This window comes from Agelaius phoeniceus, chromosome 6, assembly GCF_051311805.1.
Source record: "Agelaius phoeniceus isolate bAgePho1 chromosome 6, bAgePho1.hap1, whole genome shotgun sequence".
NCBI lineage: Eukaryota > Metazoa > Chordata > Aves > Passeriformes > Icteridae > Agelaius > Agelaius phoeniceus.
Genome location: NC_135270.1, coordinates 3,241,014 through 3,260,196, shown reverse-complemented (window position 1 = coordinate 3,260,196; position 19,183 = coordinate 3,241,014). Strand labels below are relative to the sequence as shown.

Sequence of the window (19,183 nt, the reverse complement as noted above, 5' to 3'; positions counted from 1 at the left end):
AGCAAGCCTTTAACTATAATATCTCCTATTTTGCACAAAGAAAAGAAATTGAGAAGAGTTCTTGGGTGTTCCATAGTCAAAAACTATACTGGTTAGGGAACAATTGCACCCTTACTCTTGTTCCCACATATCTTGCTCCTGATGAAATAAAGATACTCTTTATTGTCCTCTTTGCAGTGTCTGTTTTCATAGACATGGGGAAAATTGAAAAAGATTGACCAAAAAATGTGATGTCATCAAGAACAGAGCCATGATAATTATCAGAAGCTTAGCAGGAGCCACAATTAATAAAAGGCTTGCCCTGTGTCTGCACCCACTTCAGTTCCCATGCAAAGCTACAGAGTGAGTGGAGCTGCTAGAGAAACACCAAAAATTATCAGCCTGAAAGTTCTGATTTAATGTAAGCATGGTGCTCTTCAGTAGTGCCCCAAATCTTTGCTCTCTGCTTCTCACCCATGTTAAAAAATACTTTCTCCATTGTCATCCACTTTACTGATTTCTGTCATCACAGATCTGGGGTCTGAAGCAGGATCCTTACCAAGGTCTGAGCAGCAACCTGACAAACAAACAATGGCTTTAAGGGATAAACAATGAGTCCAAAAAGGAAGGATAGCCACAGTAATCCACCTGAAGTAATAGGAGTCAGGAGCAATGCCAGACATGCCTGTTCTGACTCCTGCAGGGAATTACAGAGACTGAAACTTCCTGTTACTACACAGAGCTACAAAGGTTCAACTGGGACTAGCAGGCAATCCTTCAACTCTATGTATTTTTAAGCAGATGTCATAATTTTAAATATTATAGATAACCTCAGCACCAGAGAGGACAACAGCAGTGTATTTTGCTCAACCAAGATTACTCCTGCAGAGCACATCTCCCTACAAGCCTCTGCCTGTCAAGATAGAGGACTCCAGGAGCTGCATTCAGTAGATGCCATCTCTAAAAATCCATGTGCCTTGCATTGTATAATCACCACTGCCTGTCTAGTTTGACCTTGGATTTTGCTAAGTGCAGGCATGTGATAGCATTTTTCTGTTCCATGGCTGTCCTCAATGTCCTCTTCCTCAAATAAATAATAAACAAACTCTTAACATGGCAAACTGATCCTGTTAACCATGACTTCACAAGGCCTGAAAAAGCTTGGAGAAATTGAAAAGTAACGCAAAAGGAACGACAGAGTAAGAGAAGGAGAACAGGAAGAGATGGAGGGAGGGATCCCTCTCTAATGTAAAACAATATTCTTCTAGACTGACACAGTGGCCTGAAAATTGTAAAAAGGAATAAAGTGAAAGAAAGAGCAATAAGAAAGAGTGGTGACAGAAAAGTACAGCAAAGTCCTCCCCTTAACTGGGGAGCCTTGTCTGGACATCTCTGCTGCTGCACTAGCAAAAGGCACCACTGACAATCTGGCCATGATGAAGTCACTGCCTTCTCCTTCATACACTTTCTCCACAAAAAGGCCAGCTGGGGTAACAACTGAGTATCAAGTACATGATTAAGACAAATATCAGTAGGACTTTTTTTAATAGAAATGCTGCAGAATAACTAGTATTAGATTTGAAATGAGAATGAGAACCAAATTTGAAATTTGAATGAGAACCAAAGAATGTCCCATTATTTAAATTACAAAGAAAAGACCAGCACTAATCCTTTTTGTGTCACACTAGACACAAAGGTCCTTCAAGACCTAAGAAATTACCAAAAAAAGCATTCACAAAGTTACAAATAACAGACTATAAGAGACATACATGAAATAGGAATATAATGTATTTATGTAGGGAAGAAAAGATACACAGTATTGCATGGAAGCACAAGTAACTTAATTGCTTAATAGCTTAGTTACTGCATCTCAAAGAAAATGTATTCTTTTATAATGTAATAAAACATAGTGAAGCAAGAAAAGTGCAAGTTTAACTTTTATGAAAAAGCAAACTCCTAAAGCACATATAATAAACTAGTTAGGAAAATTGCATTACAAGGTTTGTAACTTCCAAAGTGCATTGCATCTACACTACATTGGCTTTGATCTTTCTGTTTAAGTTATTTTACAGATTGGGATACATAAATAATTAACTCCTCCTGTAACAAAAAAAAAAAAAAAAAAAAAAGAACTAGAAAAAAGTAGCAAATTGCAAACTGTGAAGAAAGGCTCTAACTTGCATGTTAGATGTTACACCTACCATTTCAGCACATTGTCCAAACAGAGCACTGAGCATTCAGAATCTTTTATGTTGCTGCTGCTGCAAGAGAGAGAAACAAATTGCTCTTACCTGTGCTCCAACTCTCGGATGGACAAGATAACTCCAGAAGTCGATGCCTTTTGTTGCAGAGTGGCCAGAAATGTGAACTCACTTCTATTCTGGAAGAGCTGGATTAACTTCTCAGTCACATGGGGTGCTGCGTGGATTTCTCTTTCTGTATCTAAGAATTTTATTTTTAATAGGAAACAAAAAAAAAAAGGGGAAATAACAGTCTAGTAAAAGTGCTGAGTCAGAAAGATTCAGATTACATTTTTCATTTTCACAGCAATATTTTTTATTTTTGAGAGTCATCCGCCATGGTACACCACTGCAGTTTTTTCAATGAAAAAACCCAAATGCCATCTCTGTCAGCATGTCCACTTGTCAATTTGACAAGTTCACAACTGGTCAGCTACTGATTTTCTGATGGATTTTTTGACGGGATGCTGAGCCATTTGTGTCTGCCGCGAGCAGATTAAGTTGCTGTAAATAAGGTGTGCTGCAGTCAAATAAACAGGCCCTAAATTCAGAGATCTCAGGCACTGCCTCTCCCAACACAATTCAGCAAGCTCCAATTTCAGTTTTCACCAGTGACTCTGTTACCACCTCTCCCTCGTACATCACAGGAAATCTGTCCTTGCACAGTGTAAGGCAGAGATGTATTATTGCTAATAATGCTATATGGCTGTGCTCCTGCCTGAGAAATAAATACAAGACACGCTTGCAATCCACGGCTGTTTCAGGGATTTCTCACTTTAAACAAGCAAAGTATGACAGCTCATACAATATTTATTAAACTACAGCCTGACCAGGCAGATGCAGAAACATTCCAGCCTCGCCAGTCCTGACGATGGCCAAGCAGCACCACACCTTCTCACAGCTGATCTTCTAAGATTCAAATGCATCATCCCCCACCACATTCATTTTTAACTCATCCTTTTATTCACCATACATCATCATTACAAAAGACAATTAATGACAAAGCAGAGAAATCGTGGCATTTCATCTTCCCACCCATCGCCATGTCGCTCATGCTGGGCTTTTTTCACATTTTTGCAAGACCTGAGCCACTTGCAGTTCCTGGATGTCATAACCAATTAGACACCCTGTGTCCTTGCTTTCCAAAGGTTTTACTGTGAAGCCAAAAATGCTGGCACAAAGTCTCAGCTAGTGGAAAACCAGAGAAACTCCAGTGAATGCTGAGAATCCAGCCCAGCATGCATGATGTAACACACAAAGGAGTGATGAAAATTACAATTCAGAATTTCACTGTAGAAGGCGGGAAAAAAAATCCCCAACACTTTAAAAAGGCTCCATTGTGTCATTAAATGAGGCTTTGCAGACAGAGAGGAGAGAGACTGGCTTGGAAAACAACCAAAAGCCTCAAACACACCACTACTGAGGGGATGCCATGGACTGAAACCAAACTCCAAGGAAAAAGCATTCAAGCATGTTTGGTAATTGGGTGTCTCCATTTGTCCTGTGCAGCCTAAAGCCCTCCAAAGGAGCTTGCACACCCAGACTTGGACTCTGAAAGGCTCACTGGTGAAAAGTACCAGTTTTTAGACATCCAAAATCACCAGGCATCCTTTAAAAATCTTTGCCAGGGGCTCAAATTCCCCTGATAAATAAATATATAGTGCCCACTTTACAGCAACAAACTATTTATCTGTCCAGTGCCACTTTTACCACAGCAGAGGATAAAGCTTCCAGCAGCAGAAACCATCTCCACTGCCATCCTATAGTGGAATAGAAGAAAAAAACAACCCAGCACAGAAGACCAGATTTTGTCTTTATCTATTAGCTTTTTCTATCTGCATCATTATCTTTACCTAGCAGGTGTTATTACTGGTCATAAATATCATGCAGTTTCTTTTTAAAAAGCTGACACAAGAGATACAAAACTATGTCTCCCACAGACCCATAAATTCACCAATATCCAGTTTGCTATCTACAGAAACAGGCAACACACTGGTAGCCTGTTCCAAGGCACAAGTAAGACTCAGAGGTAAAATGTCCAAGACCTGACAGATTAAGATTATTATCATTTTTTGAAGGTTAAAAACCTTCATATCTTTCTTTTTTTTTTCTCCTTAAAGGTGTTACCAGAAATAAAACACGACTTAACAAAGCTTTCAAAAATTCTTTCACATGAAAGAATCTGCCTTTCACAGGCAGTGCTGTCAGTGGAACATATATGTTTAAACTTCAGTCAAGCCTTGCAAAGTACAACAGTTTCTCATTATGGGAAGGCCCACATCCCACCACCCATCCATCAAACTTTATACAAAAATATAGGGCTCCTTGCTCAGAATCATCCATGGTTCATCAGTGCACTGACTATTTCAGTTAGAAACACACTTGGAAATCTTTTGCTCTTCTCTACCACCTCTTCATAGATAAGAATACACCAAAACCACATGAAACACTGATATTCATTCTCTGCTGATTAAAAACAGTAAGATCCAGAGTTCTGAAATTCCAGAATGTTGGGCCAAAACCACTGGGTAACAAACAGTATTTACAAAGTGCTTGCAACTCTGTGCCAGTGTAATTGGTGCAAAGGGAGTTACACAACCAGGCTTTTAGAAAATTAACACACATCTAAGTATAGTGTGTATATATACATATATATACACATTTATATATTTTTATATATATATATATGTTTACATATGTATGTATATATTTGGGAAACAAGTCCAGCCATTACCAGCATCCTGGGACATCCCTGCTGCAAGCCAGGTGAAAAATGTACTTGCTGATGCAAAAATGTCTCTAGAAGTGCTGCTTTCCCAGCCTGATCTCAGTGCCTCCAAGGGGACTCTCCCACTAATTCCATGGTGAGATGCTAAATGCAATTGCACTCATGAGCTGGGAAGGGCAGCAAGGCTGGGGGGATCCAGAGGGCACAGAGCCTGGGATTCTGGAGCTGAGCACAGCCTGGGCTTGCAGCTGGAACCCCAGGGCTGGGAAGGGGAGGTTTTGAGGCCAGCACTGCCACAGCCCAGCTCCTGTGGCGTGGCACAGCCACCTGCCCTCACACACAGCATCCCCAGGAACACTGGGTTTGTGTTCTGCTTGATTTCTGCAGAAAACACCATACAAATGAGCTGGGAGTACAACCCATTTAGAATAAGAGCCTTCTATTTTCAGGTAGATTTTCCCACTTCAAATAGAAAAGAAAAAAAAAAATAGAAAAAAAAAATTGAGAATGCATACACCCCCTCACCACAGGCGCCTGAAAGGTAAAATACTTTTTATGCTCTCTATAAAAATAACTGTCTGCTTGTAATGAAATGTCATATTTCCTACATAATATAGAACAATATAGGTTTATACAGCAATCTTCAGTGAAACATCGCTTCATGCTTGAATGATAATGCAATCTCAGCAAAATAAATAAACAGAGATACGACTTTCATATGCCCTTCTATGTGATTATATTTTCTTAATTTGAAATAGTGACTGTCTGGAGGGTTTTTTAAAACATACCAGGGTGTTTCTAAAATTAATCAAGGAAAGAAAGCAAGCGTATTTGCAAGTCCAAGAGGCAGAAATCATCTCAGAGCATCAAGCAAAGGCAACTTTCTACCTTCAGCAGAACAAAAGCACAAGACACACCTATATCAGAGAGAGCATATGTGCTTGATTTTAATTCTTAAGCTGTGGGTCCAAAGAAGAAGTGCCAAACACCAACCAAAGGTCCAGTTTGCCAGAACAGACAACAGGAACCATTTAGGTACTGACACCTTCCCTCCCTAGCAGAATCTCCCCCACCACCAGGGACACCACTGTAGGGTGATAGAACATAAGTAAATAAAGGAAGTATAAAATGCAATTTACCTCCGAAAGAGTTGCAGCTCAGCTAATTATTTCAGATTAGGAGCAGGCCTGATTGTAACAGGCCACGCCTGTAGCCACTAATAACAGTGTTATAAAAGAGTGGATTGGTTGGCCAAGGGGGAACTGGAGCCAGTTGGCTGCTGTGAGGACAAGGAGGAGTCAGTGCCTGGAGGAGCTGCCTGCAAGAAACATCAAGGAGGTACAACACTCTGGCCACATGGAACCCTTGCAACGTAATGACAACAGAAATCTTGCACTATGATGATAACCAATGGTGACCCTGATGTGACTTGGGAGAAAAAGGGCTTTAATGCTAAACTATGTGGCCTAGCAGTGATTTGGGGAAAAAGGACTCAACTATATGACCCTGGGGATTTTGGGAAAAGGACTTAAATACTAAACTCTTGGTAAAATACATCAATTGCAGCTATTAGTGTTTGTTAAACACAAGTATAAAAGATTTTGAAGATAGGTACTTTGTAAACTGAGAAAAGCTGCAAAACTGAACCAACACGAGAAATATATATATATTTGTACCATAATATGTTGTCTGAACATTTGTATAACTCTCAGCTCTAAATGAAATAGATTAATGTGTCATAATGTTAATTTGTTTGAATGTGTCCTTCTAGAAATGCTGCAACTAAAAGAAAAAGGGGGGTAGAAAATAAGTAAATAAAGGAAATATAGAATGTAATCTTACCCCCTAAAGAGTTGGTTGAGGGGAACTGGAGTCAGTTGGTTGCTGCAAGGACAAGGAAGAGTCAGTGCCTAGAGGAGCTGCCTACAAGAAACAGCAAGGAGGCACAAAACTCTGGCCACATGGAACCCTTGCAGTGTAATGACAATAGAACTGTTGTAATATAATGACAACATGCCAGCTTGGGAGAAAAAGGGATGCCCTGTCCCCTGAGAGCCCATTCAGCCCCCACAGCCCTGCCAAGCCAAAAGAGCTCCAGCCCCTGCTGCCACAGGGGCTCAGCACCCACAGCACCCTGCCCAGCTGCAGCAAGCTCCTACACCCTGAGCCACACAGAGAGATCTCACCCACACTGGAAATACTCACACTCCCAACACTCACCAGCAGCACCTTCAAAAGGAGTCTCAAATTTAGGGGGGTTTTCACTTCCCCATAAAACCAAAGGAATGGCGATGCTGCTCTGGGGGCAGTGATGTTGATCCAGACTTTACCTCACTCATACAAACCATTCACACAAATGGTGAACCCTAAATGCCAAATGGAATTAGGTACAATAATGTGAAAAATGCATGTATTTTATGATTGGCTTTTTGCAAATATTAAAATGAATATTATATGTGCTGTGTTAGAAAGTCATGCTGTATTAATTCTCTTAAGTGTACTGTGTTAAATATAGTTTTAGGTTATAAAAAATGTTAAAATAGAAACTGTGCTATGTAGGATACTTTTTTTAAAGAAAGGACTCGCAGTGAGATAGCAGCCACAGGACACCTGAATCTTTCAGAGAAAGAGAATTTATTGCTCCATTATCAGAAGAAACAAACTTCTTCCTGCCTCCAAGGCACTGTTAGGATTCAGAGGAAGAAGTTGACACTGCCCAGACAGAATCCTGTGTTTGAATGGAATTTAGGCATCATGTATGAGGTGTATGAATATACAAAAGGCTGTTGTTTTTAAGGGGTAATCCTCTGTTAATGTGGGTCCTTTTTTGGGCTCATGCTGCCCAGAAAAAGGTACCTGGACTGTCTGTAATCTATTGTCTCATGTTGTCCTAATCCAAATTGTCCAAATTATTATTAATTGCATTACTATTTTTATAACCATTTTATTACTATTAAACATTTAAAAATTTAAAAAGAAGTGATTGGCATTTTTCACAATAACTCAGGATCACCATCAGCCCTCACCCCACCTGATTTAGCCCCTCAAGTCACATCTTCGTGTGTGGATTCAACACTCTGTGCCTCACCTGCTCTACAACTCAAAATTAAACCTCAGGCTTCTGCTGTTTGTAACCCTGAACACATCAGAAACCCCAGTTAGGAGAAATTCAGGAGTTGGCATCAGCTCCATTAATTAAGTGTAATAAAATCACCACAACACAGAAGGAGACAAAATGAGTTAGAGAAGGAACAGGACAATGCTAGGAAAGAAAGCAAAGGTCTTGCCAAGCCTCCTTTGACAGTGGCAACAATCCACAGCACAAAGGGAAATACATGACCATTTGGGATGGAATTTTAAGTGATGAGAAATGTGCACCAGTTGTTAAAAGCCACATACCAATCCATCTGGAGAATAATTTTTCTTTAATAGATGCTTCCATTAGTGGAAAAATACTAAAATTCACTTCTGAATCAACTCATTTTCTAAAGCAATTGGTACATTTTATCATTCACTAGCCTGCTTGAATACCTTTTACTTCCCTTGGCAGAGAACATACTGCAGAACACATTGCTTTATTGGGAACTTCAATCATTTTTAAAGCTATTTGCTTCAACATGCTTTCATTAGAACCATTGAACAGTCACTCTGGACAAGCAAGTAGAAATTAATCCTGCAACAGCAGAAAATCCAGATTTAAGCTATAGCAATTAAAGAATTGAATGTTACAGTTTTTTTGCTTTTACCTTGCTATGGGCAAAATCAAATAAAATGAAAACTGTATTTAAAAAAACAAAACAAACAGAAAATCATCCCGGTGCCCCACTTTTTCTTAAGTCACCAGCTTTACAAAAATGAAACCAAGATTAGAAGGATGATCCAAAACTAGCAACGCTCAGTGTAGGCAGTTCCTAACACTTGCTGAGGATGAAAACACACAACAGCATCACAAAAACATTCTTGTTCCCTGAAGTAGGTGCTTCACCAAAGCCTCTGAGTCAAGTGGGATCCAGTGCACCAACCCCCTTCCTGCACACTGGTCTCACAAAACATCTTTTGAAAAACTGGTAAAAAAAAAAAAATAAATAAAACACAAAAAAACCCACGAACACCAACAGTGCAAAACACTAGTGATAAATGCCCATTCCCACTCATTTCCACACAAGTCACAAACAGATACAAAAATCCCCAGAAGGATGATAACACTAATTATGGGGATCATCTCCAAAAAGAATCATTTCACTGCCAAGCAGAGAAATGCTTCAGGTACTTGACCCTGCCTACCTACCAAGGGCAAAATGTCGATGTCTGCAGATACCACCAATTTTTTGGTTTGAGCTATGGGGATAAATTCACATAAATTTCTCTTGATATGCTAAGAAAATAGAAGACTTCACCTGCCAGCAACCTAAAAGAGAGGGGTCAAAACACCTCCCCCTTCTCTGAAAATCTCTGCTACCAGGGAGCACCAAAGAGGGCATGATGTATTCTCATAAGCACGTCTCTGCTTCTGAGCGTTCTCGCCAGCATGAAAAGACACTGTAAATGTTTTTGCCTTGCTAGCTCCACTCAGAGTCAGTAATAAACAGTAGGAAATCATGTTCAACAGCACAGCTTCTTAAATTATGATTATTCATTGTAAATCACTTTTTACATGTTGCTTCAAACAGTGTTTCTCAAGAATAAGATCCGTCTGCAGTGAAATGCTTGGTGATTTTAATATGCAAGCCTCCTACAGAGATGATGTCTCATTTTAATTATTGTTTCGGTTTAATGGGTTTTCATTAAATTAGAGGATGGAGCAATTACCAGGGTGAACTGCTAATGTCACAAAGGTAAGTTCCCATGACTATACAGCAAAAGCAGTTCCACTAGAGAAGGTGGAAAAATAGTGTTATTCCATGTAAACTCTGCTTTTGCATCATGCCAAACTACCCCTGGCTATACGTGCTCATTTATTGCTGTCATTTTGATAAACATGTTTGTAAACTAGTTTACAAATAGGTCTCCCCTAACAAAATTCACCTAGCATTTAAAATTATATATGCACCTATAAATAAAAATCCTTTCAGGAAGCCACTGCACACCCAGCCCTAAAACTCCAGTTGCCAGGAGCAGGAGAATTTTGAGTCACTGAAATCAAACAGAGAATACTTATCAAATCATAGTTTCTCCTCAACCACTAATTTAGCTGATTTAGTGGCTTAGTATCAGACTCTTCACTTCTTGAAAATTGCCTTGACTTGAGCACCAGCTAGAGTGACCACACTCATGCTAATTAAGTAGATGTCAGAGAGTCTTAAGTCCTTTACTTTATCAGCGTTTCAAACTGCACCGGTGCAGAAGAGATGAGAATCTTCACTCCGTGTTTCAGAAGGCTGATTTATTATTTTATGATATATATTATATTAAAAGAAAATGATATACTGAAACTATACTAAAGAAAGAGAAAGGAGACATGAGAAGGCTAGCAAAGAATGATAATAAAAAACCTGTGACTGACCAGAGTCCTGACACAGCTGGCTGTGATTGGCCATTAATTAAAAACAATTCACATGGAACCAATCAAAGATGCACCTGCTGGTAAACCATCTGATGACCACATTCCACAGCCATCAGATAGTTATTGTTTACATTTCTTTTCTGAGGCTTCTCAGCTCCTCAGGAGAAAAGTCCTAGCAAAAAGATTTCCATAAAATATGTCAGTGACAGCAGCCAGCCAAAGGTGCCTGACGTGGCTGGGAAGGAAACAGCAGCAGAGCCTATATCCAGAAAATTCCCATGGGCCTCCTCCCTCCAGGGCTTCCTCCTTGGCTTTTCCACCCACAGAGGCAGAAAGAGCAAGGGAAGCACTGGAAGGAAAGCAAGGGAAGCTCTCCAGCAGCACAAGGAGAAGCAGCAGCCTGGTTCCACTCGAAGGCCAGCTGAGGACTGGCACTGTCACCAACCCAAGTGGCTGCCATGGACCAACATCAGACACCTGCAGGCAGCCAAGGGCCCTGGAGCAGCTTTCCTGCTGTCACCAACAGCCACCACTGTGCTCAGGCTACACTTCACCTGTTGCTCAAGGCAGCCACTTGAACCTTATTTCAAGTATTTAAAGCAGCTGCTGAGCTCGTCTTCTCAAGTAGGCTCCGTTCCTTCCTCAAGGGATTCATGCTGAAATCAAGACTGTTTACAAATGGTTGATCCCTTAAATTAAACGCTTTGTTGAAATGCTCCAGAAGTTCACTATCACTAAAAGCACATAATCTGCTCTTAAATCATGTGAGTTAATCAAATTACACGTGTTGTCAGTTAATTAGTTCAGGAGTCGCTGATTGTATCAACTTTCCCACTGCTTACCTACATTAGATAAGGTTATCGTGTTACTGTTCCTGTAAAGATTGCTCTTTGCCAATTTGTAAAATAACATTTTAACAGAAAGAACGTGGACTTACACCAGCAACACTGTGAACAGAGCCAGTAGCAACACCGGGAAAATTCAGGAATTGCCAAGAACCATTCCATTTTGCTAGAGGAATACTGGCCATTCCAAGGACCTATTTCAAGAATATATTAAATACTAATGTCACACACAAATAATGAGCCACTCAAAAATATGGCTTCATGAAAAAGCAAGCTAAACAATTTTTTCCTTCCCTTCTACAAAGCATTTTTAAATATGCTTGAAGTCACACAAAAATATTAGAGATTACTTTTAAAAAATTATATTATATACCAAAACTTGACAAAATACAATCTGCATTTGTTTAAAGGAAACTTAAGGTGGTACGAGAAGGTGAGGAGCCCCTAGAACTAAAAATCAGAAACAGGAGATAAGTTTTGCAAAAAACTATTAATTGTAGGTTTGGTCTTATTTCCTCCCATTATAACTCCACGTGTGTTTGTAATCCAGAAATAAAATATAAAGTTAACAGAAGAGAGAGACTGATCCACTTACATTTTTGAGCAGTAGGTAATAATTCTGATTTCTCATTTAGCACTATTCTTTCTTCCAGGTAATAATAAATACTGGTCAAATAATGGCAACAATGTTTAGAAAAAAAAACACAAGTACTTCTGAAGTGCTTTATGATTCCTAAGTTTTCTATGAATTTAACAGATACAATCAACAAATAACCCATTTCAACAAAATTTTAAGATCCAGATTCCACAGGAGCAGGAAACAAGCAGAATGCTAAGTTGCTCTGACTTTGTTGAAAATCCCAGTCTAACTTCAGCAAAGCCATACAGAAATTAGAATTTGCCTCCCTGGTGAAAACCTGTGCTCTTAAATGTGTAAATCAAAATGCAACTTGAAATAGTTCATTAAAAGGGAAGTTTCAGCTACGCAGAAATCTGACTTTGTTTCTTCACTGTGGAGAGAGGTTACTATCCTAATGCAGCTAACAGACCTGGGTACACCTACACACAGGTTTTATTTCCAGTCATTTTATCACATGAATAATCCAACTAAAGGCAATGAAATTATCCTTGGAGTTGGAAGCAAGCATATGCTGAAGTGCTCTCTTGGTTCACACACTCTCAAAGACTTGACAGTCTAAATAGTTTTTTAATTACTTTTAAAGCATAGGTCATGTATTGCTAAAAAGTTATGATTTCAGGGGTTTTTTTATACTCTATAAATGATTTATATAAGCATTAAACAGCACATGTTTCATGAACTAATTCTCCCTTTTGTTTTCTTACCCCAAGGAAAAAAATCACTTCCATGTTATTGCTAAAGCAAATTAAATCCTGGGTGTCTGTTTTATTTATTAACTGCATGATAATAACATGAGGCATAATACATTTGTGAGAGCCCTTCTCTACTGAAGTATAATTTCTGCTGTCAGCCTCTTTATGTTTATATTCAATATTCTAGATGTCTTTGTTTCTTGGAATGTACATAGGCACACATTTATATTTTCTCCCAAAATAAATATAAATGCTATTGGTTTAATGTTTCACAACACCCACAACAAAGATCCATAAATAACTAACATACTTAGTCATTCTCCAGGAGTTTTACATGATTTGAGAGATTTGATAATTTCTTTTAAAAAGTCACAATAATAACTGTTTTATCTTTTTACACCATAATTATGATTTGGACCATTGCTTTTCTTATTTCACCCAAGCATACCACAACTCATGAATAAAATATGACAACTTTGATAGCATCCATTGCTGTGGGTTCATCCGTAACAGGAAACGTGATTGGGGTACTAAGAGCTCCCTTTTCTCCATAAGCCTTTGTTTCTGAAAATAAGCTTTTATTTAAATAGAAATGCCTCATGTCCCTCCTCTTCTACATTTCTTGCTGTTAGCAGTAACACCAGCGATAATGTTTACTTTTATTTTTAATGATCACATTTTGAAGCGATTAGCATGGCACGAAGCAAGGTGGGCAGTATATCCCATCTGAAAGCTGCCATTCACAAGACATCAAAAAATATTAAAAGCAATGCCAGTATCAGAGAACAAAAAGCTAAAGCAGAGGACATGACTTAAACATGAGAGAAATATGAGCAAAACTCTTCTTTTTCTGGCTCCATAATTACTTACAATAAAGGAAACCTAAATTTCTTCCACTATTTCCCAAACAAGATCACTGTAACTAATACTGCAGGGTCCTCCTACCACAGCTTGTCAGTACATTCCCTGAAAAGGAAAGTTGGGATAAATGCAACACATGAGGTTTCCAAATCATCAGCATTTACCCAATTATTCTACAAATGTCATGTTTTAAGGCTGTGCTGCTTGGCTTTGGAAACAGCATGATGAGCATCTGTGGAGACCTCCACAGACCACGAAAAATCATGACACATACACACACAAATCCCACTCCCCTCCCACACATCTTGGCTTTATTTTCCCCAGGAAGAGGCTTTAAAGTTTCAGAATTATTCACAATGAGCTGAAGTAGAGAAACAGAGGCAGATATGAATGCCATCTGTAGCCAGTCCATCTTAGAAGCAACAAGTATTTAAACTCCAAGATCCAGTTTTTGTATGTGTTTCGCTCTAAAAAGATCTTTATGTTCTGTATATCTTTATGTCACATTCCAGTTTGCAAAAAGTTTTTTAAAAATGAAAATAAAGATGTAAAAGAAGGGGGCTACACAATACAGAACTAAGCTTTACAGCACAAATTGATCTCCTCTGGGAGTGTCTGTTCCCACAGATGCCAAATGGAAACCTCACAGCTTCAGAGGAGGAATCACCTGGATGTGCAAGGGAAGACAGACCCTAAAACAGCCCCTGCAGCTGCAGTGATCCTGTACAATTTGTCCTATTTACAGTACAGGGGACCCACAGTGAGCTCCATTGTAATTTAAGAAATGTTACCATTTCTTAAATTACAATGGATGAGGGATGAGGGACAGAAAAACTGTGATGAGAGGCTTTTAGGAAGCAAAACCAATTCTGAGCTGCTGGACTTACTGCTCTAAAATAGTGATTCACAGATCCCTGTCATCAGAATTACAGGACCAGCTATGTTATTTTAGCAGATATGCAGCCTATAACTAAGGACATCATCCCATGTTGGAGTGGGCATCAGGCACCAAAATCAATTTTTGCCCATTCTATTAAAAAAAGTAAAAACCTAATGCACTCTGTATCTTTGGATAGGCCAAAAAAAGCAAGACAATCACATGATATAACACCATAAAACCAGCACAGTATGACATGAATACTTGGTGCCATTTATGTGGTGAAAATGAAAAAATAACAGAAAAAACGTCCCCCCTCGTGTATCATTTATACACCCACACCACAGGTGGCAGGATTGTTCTAGAATTTGGCACAGAAGAAGTAGGTAGAGGTCTCAAGTAGCATCTAATCTTTATTCTTGATAGACAGTTCCAAGACAGCAGGATTTTTTCATCACAGGAAATGGTCCATTCCTGGCTCTCTCATTAGGTCTGGTTGTATATGCCTTTGTGTACTTCTTTAAGGTACAAAATCTTAAAAAGAAAACTCGTGAAAGTAATTTCAAATAACACCACTTCTTTTTAGGCAAAAGATGTAGCTGTGTTTAGAAGTAATTTAATCAAGTAGGCCAAATGTAAATATTTTGTTCAGTTATTAACGAGTTCCTACTAAAATTGGTTTAAAATTTAAGATATCACCACCCTTGGGGTCAAAATACACAATAATAGGCCGCTTTGTTTCACTGACTACAGTAAGAACCCTATTCCTGAGCAGTGCTTTTCCCATCCTCTGCATTTCAAGCAGCTGTGCCCTACAAATGCTCCAGTTCTGCCCTCTTTTAATGCAGCATCTGTCCAGCAAACCAGAGCTGCATGTGAGGGGCAGGATTCTTCACCCAGGACCACTCAGGGACTTGCCCCAAGGCAGCAGAGCTCAGGTGCCAACCCTGCTTCACCCCAGCTTCCCACAGCTCTGAGCAGCACCTGGGCCCATTTGACAAGATGCTATAGAATATTCTTCCTCCTTTTTAATGCTTGTTTAATAAACAAGGAGCTAATTACAGGATGGTATGACTGAAGAGTACCCATTTGCCAAAATCTTTGCATGGAAAAGACAGTTTTTGTCATCATCTTATTTTGATGAGGATACAAGAAACTCAAACTGTTAGTCCTGCTTTTATCTGAGTTACTTTCACTGTAAGGACCACATGGTGTAGAACACCCTTAGCAGCAGTATCAGAAACTAATTTCTGCATCCCCCCTCAGCCCATTAAAGAGTAAAGAGCTTTTCTTCCTTTTCTGCTTATCTTCATGACAGGACTCTGTCAACAGGTTGCCAGAAGCATTCAAGGCTTTTAGCACACTCCAGAAGTACTTATCCCACTTCCCCTCTGTACTTCCCATCGTGGCAAATGAAGATAGATAAGCAGCACAATTATTGTCTCCCAGGAAAGCAAAAATAACTGTCAAGGACAGAGGCAATATGTGCTCAGAACTCTCTCCTAATCATGACAGACATGATGGGAAATCCAAAAAATGTCAAGTAACAGAAGGCAGCATGACAGCATTCAGGATGGGGGAGGGGGAAAAGGTAGAAGTAGAAATTGGTCACTGTTGTTTAATGTGACTAGGTTTCTATTTTAGTCTACACTTGCTTGGAAGCAGGGGGCAAGGGTGTTTTAAACAAAGAAATACTGAAGGAGAAACTCTGAAATTATTCACTTCATATCAATATGTTGGATAAATTTTACACCTAGACAGGTTTCTAACATAATTCAGACATTAAACAAGAAACGGCCAAGACAGGATGGGTATATAAGAGTATTTTAAAAACTACCTCTGGGAACTAACAAAATTAATAGTATTTTATGTACCTTCGAAGCATCAAAGCATTGTTTAATAATTATGTCTCAAGTGATCTTTAATTTCCTCCACTGAAGATGATTCATCTCACCCCTTCCTAGCTCATTGGATTCAATTGCAGATTCTTTCTGTGTTCTGAAAATGGATTTTGCAATGGAAAGATGCCTCACTTAGACTAACCATTAAATTGAAAGAAAAAAACTGTATTGTGTATACAAAACAAAAGATTAGCTATATTAAAAGATTAGTTATATTAATATATATATATAATTTATAAGTTAGGCAGATGGTTGAATTAAAGTATCACAGGAAATCCTTGCTCAACCCTCTGGGGATGAATATTCCAAAACCTTTCTTAATTACAGGATCCCACAGCCAGTGATCACAGGTCACAGTCAGCTCACAAAGGAAAGAACAAAGAGGAAAAACTAACAAACAAGGACCTTAAGTGTTGCTTCATTTTTATTGTTCAGGACCCACCTTGAACAGTAAATCCACCATATCCAAATCCTTCTCTGAAGGCAGAACACAGCAAGCTAATTACTCCAGCACAGTACTTAAGCCTGCTACAAATATTAGTGAATTCTCTGTAACACTGTTAGAGGAATGGGCAGTTTTACAGCAAAAGTAAGGTTCTAATTCACTAACACAAACCCCCACATTCTCCAAGCTGCATCCTCCAAAGACACTCGTGAAATCTCAGTACACATCAGGGGTACTTTACAGCAACCCCAAATCTAAACTTTCTGTGCTTTTCCTGATTATGCTGCCTTAATGCTGCCTGTAGAAAAAGCAAACCTTCACCTAATCCTGCTCTCCTGGCCCAGGACTGCAGACTTTGTGTTTCCCATCCAGCCACAGCTCCATGCCCCTCTCTCCAGGTTGCTTCTCCAGCTGCTGGGCACAGCCCCTTTTACTCTGCACCTCTCTCCACCACGCCTCAAGTTGAAGTCCTTGTGTTACGAATTCGAACAAGGCCAGATTTTGTGCAGGAAAAAGGCTCTCATTTATTAAAACAAACTACAGAGGACAGGGAGTTTGAGATAAGCCCCAACTCCCACACAACAGCCCAAAGATGACAACGTGTCCAAAAACACTGGGTTCTCCCCCAAACAGTAGGTCCCTCAGAAGGAGAAGAACCCCAAACCCACCTGAAGCCCTCATTTTACAACCCCTCTCAGGTCCAGGATTGGTGGGTTTTGGATCCGTGCATTCACCTCCCACCCCCACCAAACCCTGGACCTCCCCTCCCCAGGACCCACAACAAACACCCATCAACTCACCCCAAAACAACAATTCCCAACCCAGCCCCAAGTCAACACAAATTGAACACCTTTTATAACACTTGTATTGTCCTCGTCACAATTTGCCATCAGCTGCTTCCTTCTTGGCCCCCAGCTCCTCCACAGAGCTCTCCCTCACCTCTCCCCTCCTCTGAGGCCATTTGTGGCCCTGCCTGTCAGATCTCACCTCATCCCCTGCTCCCCCTGCCAGAGCTCACCTTCCCTTGCACATCCAGGTGACTCCTCCTCTGAAGCTGTGAGGTTCCCATTTGCCATCTGTGGGAACAGACACTCCCAGAGGAGATAAATTTGTGTTGTAAAGCTTAGTTCTGTATTGTGTAGCCCCCTTCTTTTTACGTCTTTATTTTCGTTTTTTAAAAAACTTTGTGAACTGGAATGTGACATAAAGATATTCAGAACATAAAGATCTTTTTAGAGCGAAACACATATAAAAACTGGATTTTGGAGTTTAAATACTTATTGCTTCTAAGATGGACTGGCTACAGATGGCGTTCATATCCGCCTCTGTTTCTCCTGTTTTGCCCCTGTGCCCAGCACCAGCCTGGGTCCTGCTGGCTCCCAGGGGAACCTGCCCATCCCAACCACGTCCTTGTCACTCACACACTCACTCCTTGCTCCTACACTCTGGGAATCCACAAAATCAGAGGGTTTTGGGAAAGCTGCAAAAGGCAGGCCTCAGAGACAGCAGAACTGTGATTAGAGCTAAGCAGCAGCCATGAGATTGGTCAGCAGAAAAATTATTTAAAAAGTAGAAAAGCAAGGACAAATAGAACAATGGTCTGTGTATTAATGCTTGTCTAGAATAACTCCATAAGCTACAGAAAAGTTCATCTAGTGAGATATTAGGAAGATATTAGGAAGTTCTAGGCTTAATAATGGAGCTCTGTGTGTTGTGTTTTAAGGCTTACAAGTAGGTATTGTATCCAAAATCAGCAAGCATTGTTTTAACCAAAGGTACATGTGCTTATAGTGGTTGGATGGAACTACTGTCAATGTGCTTTTGCTTTGTGTGATTGGACAAAAAACTTATAAAGTGAGTTGTAACATTAAGTTCTTGGTCTGCTGCCTGGGATGTGAGCTGCTGGCATCTTCCCATTGTCATAAGCATGGAATGAGAGTGATGCTGGAAAATCAAACAGCTCAAGGCACGTTCCCAGCAGTCCTGTCCTGTTTGTGATTTGTACACAAACCCCGGCTGGTGATACTGCACCTCCAGCTTTGAGTCCCCCTCACTCCCAGCTCCTACAGAGGCAAGGGCTGAGAGCAGGGGAGGAAGGAAGGGGTGAGAAGCAGGACAAGCACTCAAGGCCCCAAGAAGAGCTCAATCCTGCTGCTGGACACAAGCCCAGAAACCATCTCCAGCAGGGAAGTCCCACTTCCCTCCATCCTGCTGGGTGCAGGCAGCCCAGCTGTTGGCATCCTATTTAAATCCTTGTTTTAGCAGTGCTTCACAGACTCTGACAAAGGGCTAACACCTCTGTCAGCACCCCAGGACGGTGGGCAGCTGCCATGGCTTCTAAGGACCAGGCTGGAGCTAGGAAACACAGGGGAACATCTGCAGGGATGAGTGTGGAGCACCAGTGAGGATCCCACTCTCCAAGGGATGGGCTGGGCCCTGTTGCTCACAGCCCCCCAAGCCTCCATCACATGG

At 40.2% G+C, this 19,183-nt stretch overlaps 1 protein-coding gene across 3 annotated transcripts in view; it reads right to left on the bottom strand.

Annotated features, from left to right (window-relative positions):
* The window catches only part of NELL1 (neural EGFL like 1), a 311,323-nt gene that overhangs the window by 279,605 nt on the left and 12,535 nt on the right, over positions 1-19,183 (bottom strand). For all 3 annotated transcript variants that reach the window (XM_054635483.2, XM_054635482.2, XM_054635484.2), the window contains exon 3: positions 2,271-2,421. In XM_054635483.2, coding sequence (XP_054491458.2) covers positions 2,271-2,421 — 151 coding nt within the window. The remainder of the gene's footprint in view (positions 1-2,270; positions 2,422-19,183) is intronic.